We start from the raw sequence: 21,963 nt of genomic DNA, 5'->3' as shown, positions 1-21,963 counted from the left end.
TGGTGTCTGAAACATGTTCCTCAGTGCTTTTCGGCAGTGAAGTTGCACCGGCAACATTCACATTTTGACAAGCAGAAAATGTGTCTTGACTTATTTGAGAAAACGGTGAGGACCAAAAACCTGAATCTGCAGTATTTGCAAGATTGTGTCCTGTCATTCCCGATTCCTGAGGCGGGCTGTTGCCGACCGATCGATCGATAATGCTTCCCTGTTCACTAATTGTTTCACTATCTACACCATTGTTTGCCGCCTGCTCAATTTCCCTATGCACAATTACCAAATTACTATGTTGAACATTAGTTAATTCATTACACGGTGGCGCTAACACACTGCTTTCGTCTTCACTGTCATTTCTCAGTTTACTTTGGAGCCTAATATTACGTTTTTCACACGCCATAATTGTCACAATATTTCACAGGATAACACAGAAAAGCACAATTTGAAGAGCAAAAATAAGAAAACACATTAACATAGCACTGAAAATAATATCTAGTTAATCGCAAGCGCAGCTGCGAAATACTTAGTGCAAATCTACATGCATGCCACAACTGTTTTACTGTACAACAATGAAAGACTGCAACTACAAAGGAGATTCTCTCTACAATTACGCGCTAGCAATAAACAAAAGCTACACTAATTACACAAACTACAAGAAAAAAATCAGAATATTCCAGTGAGGTATCCTCGGCTAAGGGTCGACATATGAAACGTCCCCTTAGAAAACTTAATGAATTACTACGCAGATAAACCTCTCACATTATTTGATTTTCGAACAGCTGAGCAGAACTGAACGTACTCAGACATTTCGCTCTTTACCTATTCTGATCAACACTAAACTGACACACAATATTTTTAGCGCAACGCAATCTGACTTTCAAAAATCCCTACAACAGAATGGCCCTGACTGACATTAACCTATACGTTTCACAAATCACTTACCCCACAAAAATCTTCGTTACTCGAACTACTGCAATACAGCGAGCGCCACTACTGCCAGCTAAATAAAAGATTCAAACTACTGAAGGCACTAACTACTGATAGGCATAGTTAGCAAATGAAAGATTTTGATAAAGAACAAACAATGTATTTACCTTAGTAGTGTTCAAAAGTCATAATATATATATATCAGTTCATGACATCCAGTCTTACAAATTTACTGTCTCTGATGGACACACGTCCAGATCATACGCTCTCAAAACTCCATCTCTCTCCCCACATCCACCACTGCTGGCGGCTCACCTCCAACTGCGCAACGCTACGCGCTGTTAACATCCAGCTGCCCAACACTACAATGGCAGACAACAATGCAAACTAGCCACAGACTGCACACAGCAAAGCCGGTGATTTTCATACAGAGTCTACTGCATCATTTTCATTACGCCACATACTAGAGTAATTGCGTTATTGTAGACGAAGCAAGGTATCAAACTACTTCACTATATAAACAATAAGTTGTACGGAAAAAGTTATATTTTTCGTCATAATGTATTAATTGATTAATTAATTTTATTATGAAATTTATGAATTACTTTATGCAAAAACATTAAGTCATTAATTATGTCATTAATTATGTCATGAACATTTATCGCATGAAGATGTTTATGTCAGGAGACACCTATACGCATAGAATGCAAGTGATTGACATGCATCAGCAAATTAAGTTTACCAATGTTTTTTAGGAAAAGGAGTTACTTTTATAGTTCTATGTCACCCTCCTTTTCTTCTAACCCATGTCTCAGTTCCATTAAATATATATCGCGATTAACAACAAAAGAACAGTCAGTCAGCAAGGGTCACCACCTAATATTGTATTTTATTTTTGTTCAATCCGGCCTTTCACCAACAATAATGTTATCTAAAACTCTATTAACTCAAGAATGACGCTGAGGGCCGATAACCACATGTGAGTCTGCTATCGTAGTGTGCTAGATGATTTTTATTGTTAATTTTATGTTGGAATCATGTTAACCATGCTGCCTTGAACGTCAACTGTCATGAAATATGGGAGGAAGATCAGGGTTCAACGTCCAGCGGACGACAAGATGATTAGCGATCGGAGCACAGACTCTGGTTGGAGAGCACTGGGATGATATCACCCGTGCTCTTTCACAGGAACTCTCTCAGAACAGAAGATAAATTATTTTATTTGTTTTGGAGATGGACATTCACTCAAATATGGCGTTCCTCCTCGGATATTTTTCGACATGTTTCTATGAACGAAGCGGACGTACCCGGTTACAAAATTAGTGGTACATTTCAGAAAAATGTTACATCATTTAAAGACACAAGAATAATAAAGCGAAGCTATTTGGAAATTTTCGAATACCGGAAGTAAACAGGAGGGAAGGCCAATGGAAGGCTAATGCTTGTTTGGAGGATTCTTGGAAAAAACTGTGTATTTGTAAAGGAGCGAGCTTGTTAGACCGTAATGCGACCCATTCTAGAGTAGTGGTCCAGTGTCACAGATCGTATCACGTAGACTTGACAGCAGAGGTCGAGGAAATTCACCAGCACGCATCCATGATACAGCTAGGGCCTACGAAGATGTAACAGTTATGTTCAAAGAATCTAAGTGGGACTCAAGAAGAAAGGAAACGTTCTCTTGTAAGGTCAGAGGCTAAATAGAACCACTGACCATGAATGTCGACTGAGGTCACGTGGCGTGATAAGGTAAGGTAAGGTAAGCATGTAAGCAGATTCGACGAGAGCCTCAAATTTGGAAAGCCACGGCCATAATGACTTTGAAATGGACAGATTATTATGGCAGTCTAACACCAGGCAAATGTTGCTTTTTCTAACACTTTCCACTCCTTTTGATGTTGCCAGAATAAGTCTTACGAACTGTGACTTCTTGCTAATTTTTACTACGTTATGAAAAGGAAAAAGGTTATTACATCATTAGCTTATGAATAAAGCATGAAATTTCTGAAGTGTTAACGAATCAGGAAACTTGACTATATAGAATTCATTAACATCCTCTCATTGGAAATGTAGTTTACATAACATTAACGCTTTTAAATTGCTTGGCATTTCTATGGCGACTAAGGCAGATGCTTGAGACTGTTAGTAAATTCACCGACGAATATTTAATTACAACTTCTGTAGCGTAATTTGCATTTTAAGCCTGCATAACAGCTCTTAGAGAAAAGTGGAAACTGAGTTATCCATCGGAAAAAGTATTCTGCTTTCTCTCTCTCTTCTACCTTGCCATCAAGCACTCAGAGGCCTTTGATGAATTCGTATGCACCTCACTGCTTTTCTTGTTTGCGTAGTGCATATCTTATGCTGGCATCCATGATTCCGAGCACACCTTTCTTGGATGGGGGAAAGGATTTTGCAGAAGTTCCAGTTTTCTAACATTTATTTTGCGTAATGCAGATTTGTTTCCAGATTGCACCCTACCTATCTTCTGCAAAACGAAGTTGCGTTACAAGACAGTGGTATAAACATCACACAACTAGAAGACAATTGAAGCATCATGAAAATTAATATTCTGATATGTTTTGTGCGGATACATCTGAAATGAAATTTTTATCTCCTCTGCACTTACTGAAAATAGTACAAGTTTTCTGAAACGAAGAATTACTTTATTTCATGCTCAATATTTAAGAATTTCTTTACTGCTAACTTCATGGCCTCGAGGGACATGAAAGGGAAGCAGTGGTTGGGAAGGGAGTGAGACAGGGTTGTAGCCTCTCCCCGATGTTATTCAATCTGTATATTGAGCAACCAGTAAAGGAAACAAAAGAAAAATTCGGAGTAGGTATTAAAATCCATGGAGAAGAAATAAAAACTTTGAGGTTCGCCGATGACATTGTAATTCTGTCAGAGACAGCAAAGGACTTGGAAGAGCAGTTGAACGGAATGGATAGTGTCTTGAAAGGAGGATATAAGATGAACATCAACAAAAGCAAAACGAGGATAATGGAATGTAGTCGAATTAAGTCGGGTGATGCTGAGGGAATTAGATTAGGAAATGAGACACTTAAAGTAGTAAAGGATTTTTGGTATTTGGGGAGCAAAATAACTGATGATGGTCGAAGTAGAGAGGATATAAAATGTAGACTGGCAGTGGCAAGGAAAGCGTTTCTGAAGAAGAGAAATTTGTTAACATCGAGTATAAATTTAAGTGTCAGGAAGTCGTTTCTGAAAGTATTTGTATGGAGTGTAGCCATATATGGAAGTGAAACATGGACGATAAACAGTTTGGACAAGAATAGAAGCTTTTGAAATGTGGTGCTACAGAAGAATACTGAAGATTAGATAGGTAGATCACATAACTAATGAGGAGGTATTGAATAGGATTGGGAAGAAGAGGAGTTTGTGGCACAACTTGACTAGAAGAAGGGATCGGTTGGTACGACACGTTCTGGGGCATTAAGGGATCACCAATTTAGTATTAGAGAGCAGCGTGGAGGGTAAAAATCGTAGAGGGAGACCAAGAGATGAATACACTAAGCAGATTCAGAAGGATGTAGGTTGCAGTACGTACTGGGAGATGAAGAAGCTTGCACAGGATAGAGTAGCATGGAGAGCTGCATCAAACCAGTCTCAGGACTGAAGACAACAACAAGAACAACAACAACTACTACTACTACTACTACTACTTCATGTGGGATATCCTCTTTGTAATTTTCCTGGTTTCGAATAGAAAAATATATTTTTTTTTGAGCAACATAAAAAGTCAGTCGTCAGCTGCATAAATGTCTTTATTTAGTTCGATTTACCGGTTTCAACTCTTGTTATATCTGATTACGGATTGGAAGCTGGCGTGCCCACAGATTTTTAAGTACTTCATATTATTACCTCTATTCAGTAGACCTTTTACTTTATAACTGTTTTCTTGTCATAGCCACAAGATACCACATAGTTTAACATGTGACTGTCACACGCAAAATTGCTCAAATGCAAAGCAAAGTTTAGCTTTCACACACTAAGCTTTACTTAACATCTGTTCGCGCTATAGGCACGGTTCTACACAAGTCAACTTACAAACGCGCATTGAGGCCCCTCACGAGCCTTCGGGTCATCGGTCTCTACTCCCTGACGGCGAAGCCCGAGTGCAGCACACTTACTTCAACGCATTGCCGCTTCTCCAATGCCCAAGGCGCCACCATCAACTGATGATAAAATCTGAACTTTTTTTTACATTTATTTTGTACCCTGTACAGGTAAAGATACAATTTTTTTATATTAGTCTATTTGTGTAACCCTTAACCCTTAGTTTGTCAATTTAAATGCTTACGTTAAACATTTTATATGATGTCATAAGATTGAATTAAAGTGTCATAAGGGGCCATGAAAACTTGCGCTCATACTGTTACTTACTTTTGTTAACGTTCTATGAACATCAGCACTCACACTTTGTGTATAGGAGTGAAAATGCTCTTCATGTGACCAGTATGTTGCTAGACTTCCGTCATATATACCGGGTGATCAAAAAATCAGTATAAATTTTAAAACTTAATAAACCACGGAATAATGTAGATAGAGAAGTCAAAATTGACACACATGCTTGGAATGACATGGGGTTTTATTAGAACAAAAAAAAACCATATTGCTAGACGCGTAAAAGACATCTTGCGCGTCGTTTGTAATGATCGTGTGCTCAGCCGCCACTTTCGTCATGCTTTGCCTCCCAGGTCCCCAGACCTCAGTCCGTGCGATTATTGGCTTTGGGGTTACCTGAAATCGCAAGCGTATCGTGATCGACCGACATCTCTAGGGATGCTGAAAGACAACATCCGACGCCAATGCCTGTTCACAACATAACTCCGCGACTACAGCTACTGCTGAGGAATGATGGTGGACACATTGAGCATTTCCTGTAAAGAACATCATCTTTGCTTTGTCTTACTTTGTTACGCTAATTACTGCTATTCTGATCAGATGAAGCGCCATATGTCGGACATTTTTTGAACTTTTGTCTTTTTTTGGTTCTAATAAAACCCCGTGTCATTCCAAGCATGTGTGTCAATTTATACCTCTCTATCTACATTATTCCGTGATTTATTCAGTTTTCAAATGTGTACTGATTTTTGATCACCCGGTACTGTGTGTGATTTTCGAAAGACAGTTTACTGTTTTTTTACTCATGACCCATCACTTCTTTTTTCCATGTGACCATTTATTGAATCTGTAACAAAGGTACGTCGTGCCCTCCCGGCTAGCTGCTCGGACTAACGCGGTGCTTCCCGAGCGGGAAGGCGTCCCGGTCCCTGGCACGAATCCGCCCGGCGAATGGTTTTTAAGGCGGTTTCCCATTTGCCTCATGGAATGCTGGCTAGTTCCCCTTATTCCGCCTCAGCTACATTATGTAGCCGTACTGTCTCCAAGTACGCGTACACCATAATTACTCTACCACACAAACATTTGAGGTTACACTCGTCTGGTGTGAGACGCTCCCGGAGGAGTGCACTGGAGGGCAAATCGCACAATAACCCCGGGTTCTGTGTGGGGCGGCGGTGGCGTAAATGGACTGCGTTAGCCTGTTGTGGGGTTATGAAGCACTGAAAGCCACGGCGGGGATGAAGCCTCTCCGTCGTTTCTAGGTACCCGGATCAATACACAATACACACAAGGTCCATCCTGGTTCTTCGACTAAACTATTTTACGTTTGTCTTAACAAACCTGTTACACTTCTGCTTTTCAGTCTTTCATGATTTCTTTTTAACATGCTTATTTTACTTATGTATTTGTTGTCTATTCTTTGTGGGACACTGCCGGCCGCGGTGGTCTAGCGGTTCTGGCGCTGCAGTCCGGAACCGCGGGACTGCTACGGTCGCAGGTTCGAATCCTGCCTCGGGCATGGGTGTGTGTGATGTCCTTAGGTTGGTTAGGTTTAAGTAGTTCTAAGTTCTAGGGGACTTATGACCTAAGATGTTGAGTCCCATAGTGCTCAGAGCCATTTGAACCATTTTGTGGGACACCATCGTATGATTCTTATTTTGAAGTTGGCTTATCAATGATCTGAGCCTATTTGACTTCTGAATATTGTTGAAACTGGTAAAATGAATCAAATAATGGTTTTTGTGCAGCTGACGCCTGACATTTTATCCTTGTTTAAAGAACATTTTGCAGCGGCGGCACTACATCTATGAACAAACTCATAATGTATAGCTTTATATCCAATAATAACTGGCAGTTTACAAGTTCTTAATCCAAAATATCTGGTACTGGCATACTAACGTAGGTTCTTCCCATAAGAGAGATGTTAATATTTTTGTATTCGCCTTCAGTGTTTAAACCATTTAGATTCGTTTGCAGAAAAATAGGAATACTCACTAACGGCATACATGTTAGATCTTGAGCGAGGCGGTTTTTAGCTGTAGTAGAGAAATTCATTTGATTACCCCCGTTACTACTAAGATACCTTAGTAATTAGTATAAAAGTGCAAATAGACTAGGAAGAAATGGAGGTTCCGACAGAATTATGTCACGCTGTGTAGTGAAGCTGGTCGAACGTTCACGTACTACTGTCGTGAGCATTTACGGAAAGAAGTAGGACAGTGATACTATCACTAGTCGTATAATGGTTGCACTCCAAGGACTATTCACAGAACGTGGCGTTCGGAGACTTGTCTGCTCTGTAAAGTGCGATACATGGTGATCTGTGGCCTCTCTGCCGAAAGAGCACAATGCTGGTGCAAGCACAGGTGTTTCGGAGCCCACCGGTCATCGTACACCGAACAGTGAGCTCCACAGCAGACCACCTGTACGTGTTAACATGTTGACCCAACGACATCGTCATTTACGATTAAAGTGGGCTCGGAACCAGCGGGATTCGACCGTCGGTCAATGGAGACTTGTCGGGTCTTCGTTTATAATACGTTTTTGCTACATTAGGTCGATAGTCAAATGCCAAGTCGAAACGTGCAGCACGCCACGGAGGCAGGCTGGGTGGGAGCAGTATTATGCTACGGGAGACATTGCCCTGCGCTTGCATATGGTCTATGGCAGTAACTTAGGACATGCTGACAGCTGCGAACCATCTGCATCCCTTCATGTTTGATGTCTTTCCCGACAGAGATCTCATCTTCATCAGTATAATTGTCCGTATCTCGAAGCTACAACCGTGCTACAATAGTTTGAGGAGCGTTATAGTGAACTGACTTTGATGGCTTTGCGACCAAATTTGCCTGATGTAAATTGTATGGAGCCTATCCGTGTCGCTACTGGGTGCCGTTACCACTAACGCAAACCAGTGCCCTGTCATTTACGCGTATTAAATGACCTGTGTGTAGACATCTAATGCCACATATCTCCACAAATCTACCAACGAACTGTCGGATCCGTGATACGCAGAATCAGTGACGTACTTCGTTACAAAGACGGACAAAGGAACTATAAAGCAGGTGGTCATAATGTTTTGCCTACTCAGTATTTATTTACTTATTTGTGTTCATACAAGTTACACTACAAGCTTGTTTCGGGATTTTGTCATATCAGATATATCTGTCAACAAGGTATAACAGTTTCTATAATAGTCTACATATAGACCACGTCATACCAGCTAAGACGTAAGCGTACGTGGACATAGACTGATATAGACGTAATGAACACTATTATACCATCTACACAGTACGCTTGATAATGGCAAAACGCCGAAACGAGCTCGTAGAGTAACTTGTACCACTACGAGCAAATAAATAAGTAGTATGGTAAAAAACATGTTCTTAAAATGTCATTCCTGGTACTACATTTCGCATTGTGTATATCATCCACAAATTTGATCACATATTCTTCCATTTCTATTATCCACGCACACTAAGCAAAATTTAATTGTTTAATAGCTAACTGGTGTTGCAATATTGACGGCCAGCAGTGGAGATCGCGGGGTATTGCTTGATGTATTGAAACACTCAAGAGTAGGATAACTTCAAATCATTACTTTGGTCGATCATTAGTGGACGGCTGCTAAGGTCGCAGGTTCGAAACCTGCCTCGGGCATGGATGTGTGTGATGTCCTTAGGTTAGTTAGGTTTAAGTAGTTCTAAGTCTAGGGGACTGATGACCTCAGATGTTAAGTCCCATGGTGCTTAGATCCATTTTAACCATTTTAAACCATTGACCATCAGTGGACACTGATAGTTTGCGTATTACATACCAGGGTTTCCGTGAGCTCAGATGACGGAGTGTCGGCGCTTTCGATGCATGTAGGTGATGTATGGTCGTACCACTCGGTGGTGGTAGCGAATACAGGCGTCAGTGAAAGGATATTGACTCCTGATTACAATGACTGTGTGATGATTTAGAGGAGCCCGATTTTAGAAAAGTGTGATGAAACTTTGCACATCGTTCCGCACATGACGACATCACTGCTACATTTTCATCGTCACCAGAATCATCTGAATTAGAATAACGATTTAGAAAGGTGGAGGCTGTATAGATGCTTCGGTGATACTTCTTTTGTGCTTTAATTTCTAAATACAGTTTTGTCCGACTATAGTTTAATGGTAAACAGTTTGAGCCGCGATGGCACGGCACAGTTCCAATGGTACCGGCTTGTATTTTAATTCCGGGGCTGCAGGGACAAGCGACACCGCAGTAGCAAACAGAGTGCGTGGTTATTCCTGCACTGTGCGAGGCGAAAGCAGATGCACCGTGGCGGCGGTGTCTTCAGCCCGAATCTGACGGCACGGCAGCTACCAGGCAGATGGCGTTAAGAACGAGGGGCACCAGTTTTACCTGTAGGTCGTCTTCGAAATGTTGACGCATGTGGTCGGACTCAAACGCGGTCCCGTACACTCTGTGCCACCAGTTACAGCGTAGCCACTGGCAACGCTCTCTCGAGAAATGTTTACGACAGTAAAGACGTGAAATTTGGTACACTGATATATAATTTAAATTGTTTCAAGGTCATCTGCTAATACTGGGAATAAAATTTTATTTTGTGAGGGACCATCTCCTGCAAAATAGAATTTCTATTTGAACTCATGTTAACCATAGTCATGAATATTATATAGTTAGTTTTACATCCACATCTACATCTACATCTATACTCCGCGAGCCACCTTACGGTGTGTGGCGGAGGGTACTTATTGTACCACTATCTGATCCCCCCTTCCCTGTTCCATTCACGAATTGTGCGTGGGAAGAACGACTGCTTGTAAGTCTCCGTATTTGCTCTAATTTCTCGGATCTTTTCGTTGTGATCATTACGCGAGATGTATGTGGGCGGTAGTAATATGTTGCCCATCTCTTCCCGGAATGTGCTCTCTCGTAATTTCGATAATAAACCTCTCCGTATTGCGTAACGCCTTTCTTGAAGTGTCCGCCACTGGAGCTTGTTCAGCATCTCCGTAACGCTCTCGCGCTGACTAAATGTCCCCATGACGAATCGCGCTGCTTTTCGCTGGATCATGTCTATCTCTTCTATTAATCCAACCGGGTAAGGGTCCCATACTGATGAGCAATACTCAAGAATCGGACGAACAAGCGTTTTGTAAGCTACTTCTTTCGTCGATGAGTCACATTTTCTTAGAATTCTTCCTATGAATCTCAACCTGGCGCCTGCTTTTCCCACTATTTGTTTTATGTGATCATTCCACTTCAGATCGCTCCGGATAGTAACTCCTAAGTATTTTACGGTCGTTACCGCTTCCAATGATTTACCACCTATGGCATAATCGTACTGGAATGGATTTCTGCCCCTATGTATGCGCATTATATTACATTTATCTACGTTTAGGGAAAGCTGCCAGCTGTCGCACCATTCATTAATCCTCTGCAGGTCTTCCTGGAGTACGTACGAGTCTTCTGATGTTGCTACTTTCTTGTAGACAACCGTGTCATCTGCAAATAGTCTCAAGGAGCTACCGATGTTGTCAACTAAGTCATTTATGTATATTGTAAACAATAAAGGTCCTATCACGCTTCCTTGCGGTACTCCCGAAATTACCTCTACATCTGCAGATTTTGAACCGTTAAGAATGACATGTTGTGTTCTTTCTTCTAGGAAATCCTGAATCCAATCACAAACCTGGTCCGATATTCCGTAAGCTCGTATTTTTTTCACTAAACGTAAGTGCGGAACCGTATCAAATGCCTTCCTGAAGTCCAGGAATACGGCATCAATCTGCTCGCCAGTGTCTACGGCACTGTGAATTTCTTGGACAAATAGGGCGAGCTGAGTTTCACATGATCTCTGTTTGCGGAATCCATGTTGGTTATGATGAAGGAGATTTGTATTATCTAAGAACGTCATAATACGAGAACATAAAACATGTTCCATTATTCTACAACAGATTGACGTAAGCGAAATAGGCCTATAATTATTCGCATCTGATTTATGACCCTTCTTGAAAATGGGAACGACCTGCGCTTTCTTCCAGTCGCTAGGTACTTTACGTTCTTCCAGAGATCTACGATAAATTGCTGATAGAAAGGGGGCAAGTTCTTTAGCATAATCACTGTAGAATCTTACGGGTATCTCGTCTGGTCCGGATGCTTTTCCGCTACTAAGTGATAGCAGTTGTTTTTCAATTCCGATATCGTTTATTTCAATATTTTCCATTTTGGCGTCCGTGCGACGGCTGAAGTCAGGGACCGTGTTACGATTTTCCGCAGTGAAACAGTTTCGGAACACTGAATTCAGTATTTCTGCCTTTCTTCGGTCGTCCTCTGTTTCGGTGCCATCGTGGTCAACGAGTGACTGAATAGGGGATTTAGATCCGCTTACCGATTTTACATATGACCAAAACTTTTTAGGGTTCTTGTTTAGATTGTTTGCCAATGTTTTATGTTCGAATTCGTTGAATGCTTCTCTCATTGCTCTCTTTACGCTCTTTTTCGCTTCGTTCAGCTTTTCCTTATCAGCTATGATTTGACTACTCTTAAACCTATGATGAAGCTTTCTTTGTTTCCGTAGTACCTTTCGTACATGATTGTTATACCACGGTGGATCTTTCCCCTCGCTTTGGACCTTAGTCGGTACGAACTTATCTAAGGCGTACTGGACGATGTTTCTGAATTTTTTCCATTTTTGTTCCACATCCTCTTCCTCAGAAATGAACGTTTGATGGTGGTCACTCAGATATTCTGCGATTTGTGCCCTATCACTCTTGTTAAGCAAATATATTTTCCTTCCTTTCTTGGCATTTCTTATTACACTTGTAGTCATTGATGCAACCACTGACTTATGATCACTGATACCCTCTTCTACATTCACGGAGTCGAAAAGTTCCGGTCTATTTGTTGCTATGAGGTCTAAAACGTTAGCTTCACGAGTTGGTTCTATATCTGCTCGAAGTAATTCTCGGACAAGGCAGTCAGGATAATGTCACAAGAGTCTCTGTCCCTGGCTCCAGTTCTGATTGTGTGACTATCCCATTCTATACCTGGTAGATTGAAGTCTCCCCCTATTACAATAGTATGATCACGAAACTTCTTCACGACGTTCTGCAGGTTCTCTCTGAGGCGCTCAACTACTACGGTTGCTGATGCAGGTGGTCTATAGAAGCATCCGACTATCATATCTGACCCACCTTTGATACTTAACCCAGATTATTTCACATTCGCATTCGCTAATAACTTCACTGGATATTACTGAATTCTTTACTGCTATAAATACTCCTCCACCATTGGCGTTTATCCTATCCTTGCGGTATATATTCTATTCTGTGTCTAGGATTTCGTTACTGTTCACTTCCGGTTTTAACCAACTTTCCGTTCCTAATACTATATGCGCACTATTTCCTTCAATAAGCGATACTAATTCAGGAACCTTGCCCTGGATACTCCTGCAGTTTACCAATATTACGTTAACTTTTCCTGTTTTTGGTCTCTGAGGACGGACGTTCTTTATCAACGATGCTGATGTTCTCTCTGGTAAGCCGTCAGGTATTTTATCGTTTCGCCCAAGGGGGGGTCCCTCTAACCTAAAAAACCCCCGTGTGCACGCCACACGTACTCTGCTACCCTAGTAGCTGCTTCCGGTGTGTAGTGCACGCCTGACCTGTCTAGGGGGGCCCTACAGTTCTCCACCCAATAACGGAGGTCGATGAATTTGCAACCATTATAGTCGCAGAGTCGTCTGAGCCTCTGGTTTAGACCCTCCACACGGCTCCAAACCAGAGGACCGCGATCGACACTGGGCACTATGCTGCAGATATTAAGCTCAGCTTGCACTCCGCGTGCGATGCTGGTTGTCTTCACCAAATCAGCCAGCCGCCGGAAGGAACCAAGGATGGCCTCAGAACCCAAGCGGCAGGCGTCATTCGTTCCGACATGTGCTACTATCTGCAGCCGGTCACACCCAGTGCGTTCAATAGCTGCCGGAAGGGCCTCCTCCACATTACGGACGAGACCCCCCGGCAAGCACACCGAGTGCACACTGGCATTCTTCCCCGACCTACCCGCTATTTTCCTGAGGGGCTCCATAACCCGCCTAACGTTGGAGCTCCCTATAACTAATAGGCCCGCCCTCTGTGACTGTCGGGACCTTGCCGGAGAATCGGCCACTGGCCCAGCAGGCGAGGCATCCTGTGGTGGCTCGGAAACGATGTCATCACCACTAGGAAGCACCCCGTACCTGTTGGAAAGGGGTAAGGCAGCTGCCACGCGGCCAGATCCCACCTTCGCCTTTCGGCCAGGCACGCGCGAGCCCACCACTGTCCGCCATTCACCCTGGAGTGATGGCTGACCGGTAAGATGCTCACTGCCGGAAGACGCAGCGACATCAGGGGTTCCATGTGATTCGAAGGACACCGAAGTAGGCATAGGTCTCACCACAGTTGCCCCAACGCCACTACGAGCCGACGCCTGCGCCTCGAGCTCGATGAGCCTAACAGACAAAGCCTCCACCTGCCCCCGAAGAGTGGCCAATTCTCCTTGCGTCCGCTCACAACAACCACAGTCCCTACACATGACTATATTTACCCTACTCTATACGGTGACAAATTCCCAAGATAATCTTCTGATGAGCTACTCTGATAATCAAGAAACACTCACTGAAATACGAGACGCGAAAACTACGCTAGGTTTTCCCAGAAAAACTATTTAAAAGCTAAGCGCAGCAAATAAGTACAAAATAAATTTCTCTCCTAACGATCAAGAACTGTTAGTTTCTATGCAGAGCAGATAAACACAAATAGAATCCCTTCCTTAGTCGAAGGTCGTAAACAAAATGCAAAATAAACGCTTTATACAAACAGTACTCGCTGCTGCTGGTGCTCTCGCACTGGCTGTCACAAGACAACTGCTGATTCAAGTGACTAGTGGCTAACGGCCGCGAAACAAACAAAAGACAGCTTTAGGGCGCTTTCTGTTCCAAACGATCAAGAAAACACTAAGAATTCTAACACGAAAACTACGTAAAGTTTTATCAAGAACTGTTAGTTACTATGCAGAGCAGATATTATTGTTCAGCAGCTTTGTCCGACCACATGCGTCAACATTTCGAAGACGACCTACAGGTAAAACTGGTGCCCCTCGTTCTTAACGCCATCTGCCTGGCAGCTGTTTATTATCTTTGATGTAGTGGTGATACAGGGCTTTTTACTGTATCAGTTATCTCATTAACGACATGTGGTAAATGTCAGCCCAGGTTTATTAATTTTACGGATTACGTAGCAAAACCAATGGTTAGATAAATGATATTAATTTCCAAAACTACAACAGGGTGTAATTTTTGTTTCTTATGTTTCATCAGGGACGCAGCAGCTATGTGGCAGCCGAAGAGATCTTCAGAGCTGCCCGGAATGTTGATGTCTCCGGATGTAAACTTCAGAGATCCGACGGCCGAGCAAGAAGAAGATAGCGGAAGATTCCCTTTGATACTACGGCCTGTAGTATGGTCATCAGTACAAGACGCAGATTGTCCAATATTAAAATAGCACAATCTAACAATTAGCCAAGTAAGTGAATTTAAATATCTTGGAAGAACAATAACTGAAGACTTGTGATGTCACCAGGAGGTGAAAACTCGAATTGCCATAGCAAAGGAGGCTTTCAACAGAAAGAGGAGTCTCTTATGTGGCAAATTAGATAAAGAACTAAGGAAAAGGCTTGTCAAATATTTTGTGTGGAATGTGGCACTATATGGGGCAGAAACATGGATGCTGAGACGAGAGTATGAAAAAAGGTTAGAAGCATTTGAGATGTGGATGTGGAGGAGAATGGAGAGAATATTCTGGATGGAAAGAGTGAGTAATGAAAAAGTATTGGAAAGGGTTGGTGAGAGAAGATGTTGCTGAAGGTTGTAAGAGAAAGGAAAAAGAACTGGTTGGGACATTTCATTGAGAAGCGAGTGCTTGCTAGCAGCTGCTTTATAAGGGTTGGTTTGTGGGAGAAGAGTGAGAGGAGGAAGGAGATACAAGATGATAGATGACATAAAGGGAAGAGGAAATTATGCAGACCTGAAGATGATGGCAGAAGACCGGACAACCTAGAGAACTACCATGTGAAAACCTGCCTTTAGGCAGAACACTGATGATGATGATGGTGTTATTTAAAGAATGTAAATGTATTGCACAACGAAAAGTGAAGGGTAAGTTCAGTTCTATGACAGCCACATACACATGTATGTGTTGTTTCAAATGGCTCTCAGGACTATGGGACTTAACATCTGAGGTCATCAGTACCCTAGAACTTAGAAATACTTAAATCTAACTAACCTAAGGACATCACACACATCCATCCCCGAGGCAGGATTCGAACCTGCGACCGTAGCGGTCGCCCGGTTCCAGACTGAAGCGCCTAAAACCGCTCGGCCACATCGGCCGGCAAACATGTAAATCGACTTAGTTGGCAGTAGTCTTCATAAACAATCATGGTATCTTAGTATTTTCTTTTTCCATTTTTTGAAAATACTGGACACAAAATAAGTTACGCATCACAACACCCACTTTAACATTTAATATCTATAGTTAATGAGTGCTTAGGAAACTGAAAATGTACACTAACTTGTAAGAAAGTGGAAAGATAACTGAAATACTACCTAGATATCACAGAGGTAATAAAACTATTAATTTTAGTACAAAACATTGCAAGTAGGTAGAGCAGCAGCCCAAAGCGACATGTTAATATTTTGGTATTCGCCTTTTACATTAGTACCATTTTAGTTTGCGTTACGCAGAGAAAAGGTAAGCGTTACCAAGAGCCACTAACTGGTAAAAAGTTACGAAAAGTTACATTGATTGACTGTATTGTAAAAAAATAAATGTTTGTGACTCAGGGGAAGAGAGACAAATGTGTTAGGAATGGTTTATTTTGAAAAATAGGCATACTGTATGTTGTGGACTGTTAAGGCAGCCAGTCCACAGTGAAGTAGCCGAAAGGGCACGCGTCAACTCACGTCGTCTGGTTTAAGTCTGGAACAGGATTCGTAATGAATGTGATAAAGAAAAGAACGTAGCTACTAGAACACTTAACTTTTATATTGTCCTTTGGTATACAGCATTCTGGATGATACAAGTGAGACTCTATCTTGAGGTACATGCAACGTTACAAATGGTTAATGGCGCCTTGGTAGGTCGTAGCCATTAACTTAGCTGAAGGCTATTCTGTCTCTCGGCAAATGAGAGAAAGGCTTCGTACGTGTAGTCGCTAGCAATGTCGTCCGTACAACTGGGGCGAGTGCTAGTCCGTCTCTCGAGACCTGCCTTGTGGTGGCGCTCGGTCTGCGATCCTGACAGTGGCGACACGCGGGTCCGACATGTACTAATGGACCGCGGCCGATTTAAGCTACCACCTAGCAAGTGTGGTGTCTGGCAGTGACACCACACTGTATCAGATTTATTTATGCTGAGATGTGTTTGGAGGTCATGACTAGAAGTGATTTTTTAACGAAAATTTGAAATCTATTCCGACGATAAAGCAAAGTGCTACTTAATCTCTGACTTAGCGAAATCACGAAAACTGGTTATGAAACTTTGTTTATTGAAATCTTTGGTGAGGACAGGGTATATGACTGAAAACTAAGTGATCAAGACTTACGCTAATAATTTTCCATATTTTAGAATATTTAATACTTCCACAACAAGCAACTGCACTCACTGATCTTGGCGTTAACAGTAAACCTTCGTCGGCATAGTAACAAAGTAAACTGATAGGAGACATTCTATGATTTATCTCACATAATTAGATTTGGAAGACAATTTCTTGAAGTGTCAGTGCCCACAACTCGACAGCTTGAGCGAAATTAACCTGGCTAAATAATTAACATTGCTAATCTTCTGAGATTAGGCATGATCTCTGGTAAGAAAGTAGCGGAATTTTATATTGCAAAACGGGCTACATAAGATACGCTTGGCGACAATATTACGTAAGCATTGTGCAGCGGTTTTTAATGGCTCTGAGCACTATGGGACTCAACATCTTAGGTCATAAGTCCCCTAGAACTTAGAACTACTTAAACCTAACTAACCTAAGGACATCACACACAACCATGCCCGAGGCAGGATGCGAACCTGCGACCGTAGCAGTCCCGCGGTTCCGGACTGCAGCGCCAGAACCGCACGGCCACCGCGGCCGGCAGCGGTTTTTAATAAATATTGTGTGGTGTCACCGCCAGACACCACACTTGCTAGGTGGTAGCCTTTAAATCGGCCGCGGTCCGTTAGTATACGTCGGACACGCGTGTCGCCACTATCAATGATTGCAGACCGAGTGCCGCCACACGGCAGGTCTAGAGAGATTTCCTAGCACTCGCTCCAGTTGTACAGCCGACTTTGCTAGCGATGGTTCACTGACAAAATACGCTCTCATTTGCCGAGACGATAGTTAGCATAGCCTTCAGCTATGTCATTTGCTACGACCTAGCAAAGCGCCATTACCAGTTACTATTGATGCTGTAAAACATGTACCGTCAAGAGCGATGTTCGCCAATTATGGATTAAAGTTAAGTATTCCAGCAGCTACGTACGTTTTTTGTTAGTCTCATTTCCTTGACCTGTTCCAGACCTCACGCCAGCCTGCGTGAGCTAAAAAGCGTGCCTTTCGGCTTCCTCTCATAGTGGGTTGGCTGTCTTGCCAATCCACAACATATTGTGTAAAGAATCGGGGGCTCCACTTCTCCATCGCTCTGGAACACTATTACTCTTTGTTACCCAGTACAGGATTATATTTCATATTATCCTATTTGAAACTCCGAGCATCATTGTGAACAAAAAAGAAATTAAATGAAAAATGTCTGATCAGATTTCGATTACATGAATTTTATCTTAAACTAGCTGGGCATTTAATTATTTCAGTATTCTATTATTCCATTTCCTCCTGCATTCTCTGTGGCCTCTTGCCTCCTCTATCTGTCTTCCTCCCTTTATCCCTCTCTCCGTCCGCTCCCTCCTCCCTATCTCTGTCCATCTCCTCCTGTTCCTCTCCTTTCCACCTCCTCCTCCTCCTCCTCTCTCTGTCTCTGTGCGTCTCCTCTGTCTCTGTGCGTCTCCTCTGTCTCTGTGCGTCTCCTCTGTCTCTCTGCGTCTCCTCTGTTTCTGTGCGTCTCCCCTGTCTCTGTCCGTCTCCCCTGTCTCTGTCCGTCTCCCCTATCTCTGTCCGTCTCCCCTGTCTCTGTCCGTCTCCTCTATCTCTGTCCGTCTCCTCTGTCTCCGTCCGTCTCCTCTTCCCATCCTTTGTCCTGTCAATCTTCTATCTCCGTTTCCTCTCTCTCTTCTATTCATCTTCTCATCCCCCTTTCATCTCCTCCTCCCCCCACCCTTGTCTCTGCACAGCCATGTGTAACACTCATTATTTTGGTGTATCCGCTCGTTCGCGGATCTGAATAGCAGCCCAAATTAAGTAATTAATTAATATGACCGTGTACCTAATGGGGCTGGCAATCGGATTGGACTGCTTGGGAGTTGTTACATTCCATTCTGTCCTTCTGAAATGCTGCAATAATGAAATGTCTGGTGGCAAGAAGAATAACAAACGCAGCTTCACTAATCAAGACCTATATTCTTATCAAAAACACAAAGATAAGGAGACAGCCACTGCCTTCGTCATACACTGTTAATAACGGCTAATCTCAGCACAGGTTTCTTCGTTATTCATGATCGTCACACGCAAAATACAATCACTGTAATCCAACACTGCAATCCAAATAATGCCGGCGCGGTAGACGCGGAATCTCAATAACGGCACACAAATATCACTGAATCACTCTCATAATTAAACTGTTTCACTTTCCCGTATAATACTAACACAAAGGGGTAAAACCGCGGCGATGGCCACTCCCTTTGTCGGTAATTTGCATTATTTCAACTGCTGGCTTCTGCACAGCTCTCTGTGCCCGCCTCGCGGGAACCTACCCAACACAGCACTGACTGAACTGACTCTCGCTCTCGCGACCCAACACACTATTGATAGTTGCCCTGTCGACCTGTGCTGATGCAAACTTAGTAGTAAGGGCTTGCGGACCCCTTACATCCCCGCCCTCGAAAACTTCTTTAGAGCCGCAGGCGAAAAAGAATCGGCTAGGGAATTAAACATTGCTACATTTGAATGAAACATACAATACAAATAATAAATGGAACTACAGTTCATCAAAATAATCCGACTCCGGTAGTGGGCTGCCTCCACAATAATTTCTACAAAAGGTTATTACATCACATAAATGGCATTGTCCAAATCACAATTTTTATATCAACCCGCAATAGTCCTCTCTAGTCCAACATTGAATGAAACACACAACATATAACCAAAAATTATTACTTAAACACAGAACATATGGATTACTATACTACAAATTAGTTATTACAGGTTTTATACTCATTCTTAGATAATCTTCGATATGAAATATGCAATTCTGATTATAATACATCAAAAAAACACAATGTAACCAAATATTTCCCCTTTTGCAATGTCCGTTTTGCAACTAAATGTCCTAAATATCTTAGCAGGTTTATTCGGGTCCTGGTAGCCCTCACTCTTGACCGGACCTCACCTGGAGTGTCATTCAGTTTTCTTCGGTTCCTCCACCTCTTCCTCTATAATCAGATGAATGATTAAAATGGTTCCTTGGGTCATTACTTCCCTCTTCTATATGCATTGTGTCATTCATTCGACTGTCCCATCTTCTCTCATGATCTCTTGGTTCTTCACTCCTTCTCCAATCATTTCTCCATTGACGTTCACCGCCATGGTTCCTGTACCTATGGCCACCACCTCTTCCTCTATAATTAGACGAATTACCAAAATGATTTCTTGGGTCATTATTTCCCCCTTGGTTTTGATCATTAGGTTGATTGTGTCCCTGTGATCGAACAGATTCCAACTGTTCCAGTATTTTCATCAAGGCCTCCCTATCTTCAATTAGGCTCCCAGATACAGTTTCTTGCATTCTCTGGCTCATTCTTCTTTTTATCGCTGATATCATTACGTCATCACTCAGGGGTTGTTCCAAGGTCTCGTTCAATTCCCACAAATGTTCGGCAAACTCTCTCAATGTTCCTCTCCATGTACTAAGTGACTTGCGGTGTAGTAGGTCCTCAATTGCTGCACATTGATGGCTTTTGGACCAGTATTTCTTCAAGAATTCCTCTTCAAACTGGTCATAACTAGTAGTCCCTTCCTTCTTCCTGACTCCCCAAGTGAAGGCCTCACCTTCCATTCTATCTATTGCAAATTGAATCTTGTCTGAGTCCTTAAGATGTGCTGGGAAAACTCCTTTTAGCCATTTCATAAATATCATTGGGTGCAACCCTCCTTTCGGTCTAAATTTCTGCCCTGTATTACTTTGGATGCACCGATTATCACTGCTCATCAATGTAACGACCTTACCTCCCGCAATGGCTAAGGTGGCATTGCTAATTCGTTTATCAATTTCTTCCGTCTTGCTCTCCAATTGCTGCACTCCCTGTTGTAACTGCTTGACCTCCATTTCAACCCTCTTGTTATCCTCTTCTCGTTGCACGGCTATAGCATTTCTCAGATTGACAGCTAGTTCGTTTTGCCTATCTCCTATCCCCTTAACCGCATCATTGCATTGTTTCTGCATCTGTGTCACCTCGGCGATTCGATGATTGCAATTTGTTTCCACTTCGTTGATTCTTTCTCCCAATTCGGCTTTTGTTTCTTCAATATCGTCTTCTATCTTTTTTGCTAACTTTCCTTCCATCTTCTCCACGTCTCCCTGGATTTGGTCTATGCTCTTCTGTAGCTTCCTCTCTCTTTCGTCGATGTCCATCTTCAGTCGTTCTTGCAACTCCTGCATTTCCTTCTTCAAATTATATTCCATCTTCATTTGTGATGTTTTGATCTCTTGTAAATCTTCCTTTAGTGATTCTCTTGTTTCTTGTGAACTCTTCTCTAGTGATTCTCTGAGACCTTTCTCTAATAATTCTCGGGATATTCTTCCCTCTTCTCTAGTTTCTTGTAACTCATCCTTTAATGATTCTTTTGTTTCTTGTAAACCCTTCTCTAACGATTCTCTTGTTTCTTGTGAATTCTTCTCTAACGATTCTTGGAGTATTTCTCCCCTTTCTCTAGTTGCCTTAACCTCCTTTAGCAAGTCTGCTAACACCGACCACATATCGGCACCCTCTGAAACTGACTTATTTTTCGTCGTTTGTCCCGGTGTCTCGGGATAACTAGTTGAATGTGCTGATGGGCTTCCTAATGACAATCCACAATCACTGATTCCTGAATCACCTCTGCTTTCCTGTCCTATCCCTTTCCTTCCAACTACTGCCTCACAGACCTGCTTATCTTCAGTAGACATGTTTGGTTTATTTCTAATGCCCAGGCAAGTAATACAAAAATAACCTCTAATAACCCAAAACACTCCTAATTACCATGAAACTAATCAAACAGTACCTGCAATCCTTGCAGTTAATCCCCAAAATGATACTACATGCATGAGTACCGAACATCACAACTCTCAAAAACCTACTAATTTACAATAACAATTTCCACTTACACAGTTTATGTAAAAATGTTTTAAACAAGATAATCACAACACTCACAAAATCTATAAATGTAAAATCCCCAAAAACAACTACCATATAGACAGTGCAGTGTGCATAA

At 42.3% G+C, this 21,963-nt stretch overlaps 1 protein-coding gene across 1 annotated transcript in view; it reads right to left on the bottom strand.

The window, feature by feature from the left end:
• Positions 1-21,963, bottom strand: part of LOC126195650 (probable DNA double-strand break repair Rad50 ATPase) — a 178,609-nt gene that overhangs the window by 49,887 nt on the left and 106,759 nt on the right. Inside the window, exon 2 of the mRNA XM_049934275.1 lies at positions 20,719-21,450. Within this exon, the coding sequence (XP_049790232.1) occupies positions 20,719-21,450 (732 nt within the window). The remainder of the gene's footprint in view (positions 1-20,718; positions 21,451-21,963) is intronic.

This window comes from Schistocerca nitens, chromosome 7, assembly GCF_023898315.1.
Source record: "Schistocerca nitens isolate TAMUIC-IGC-003100 chromosome 7, iqSchNite1.1, whole genome shotgun sequence".
In the NCBI taxonomy this organism is placed as follows: domain Eukaryota; kingdom Metazoa; phylum Arthropoda; class Insecta; order Orthoptera; family Acrididae; genus Schistocerca; species Schistocerca nitens.
The sequence above is the reverse complement of the archived record's forward strand: the minus strand, read 5'-3'. Positions and strand labels throughout refer to the sequence as shown.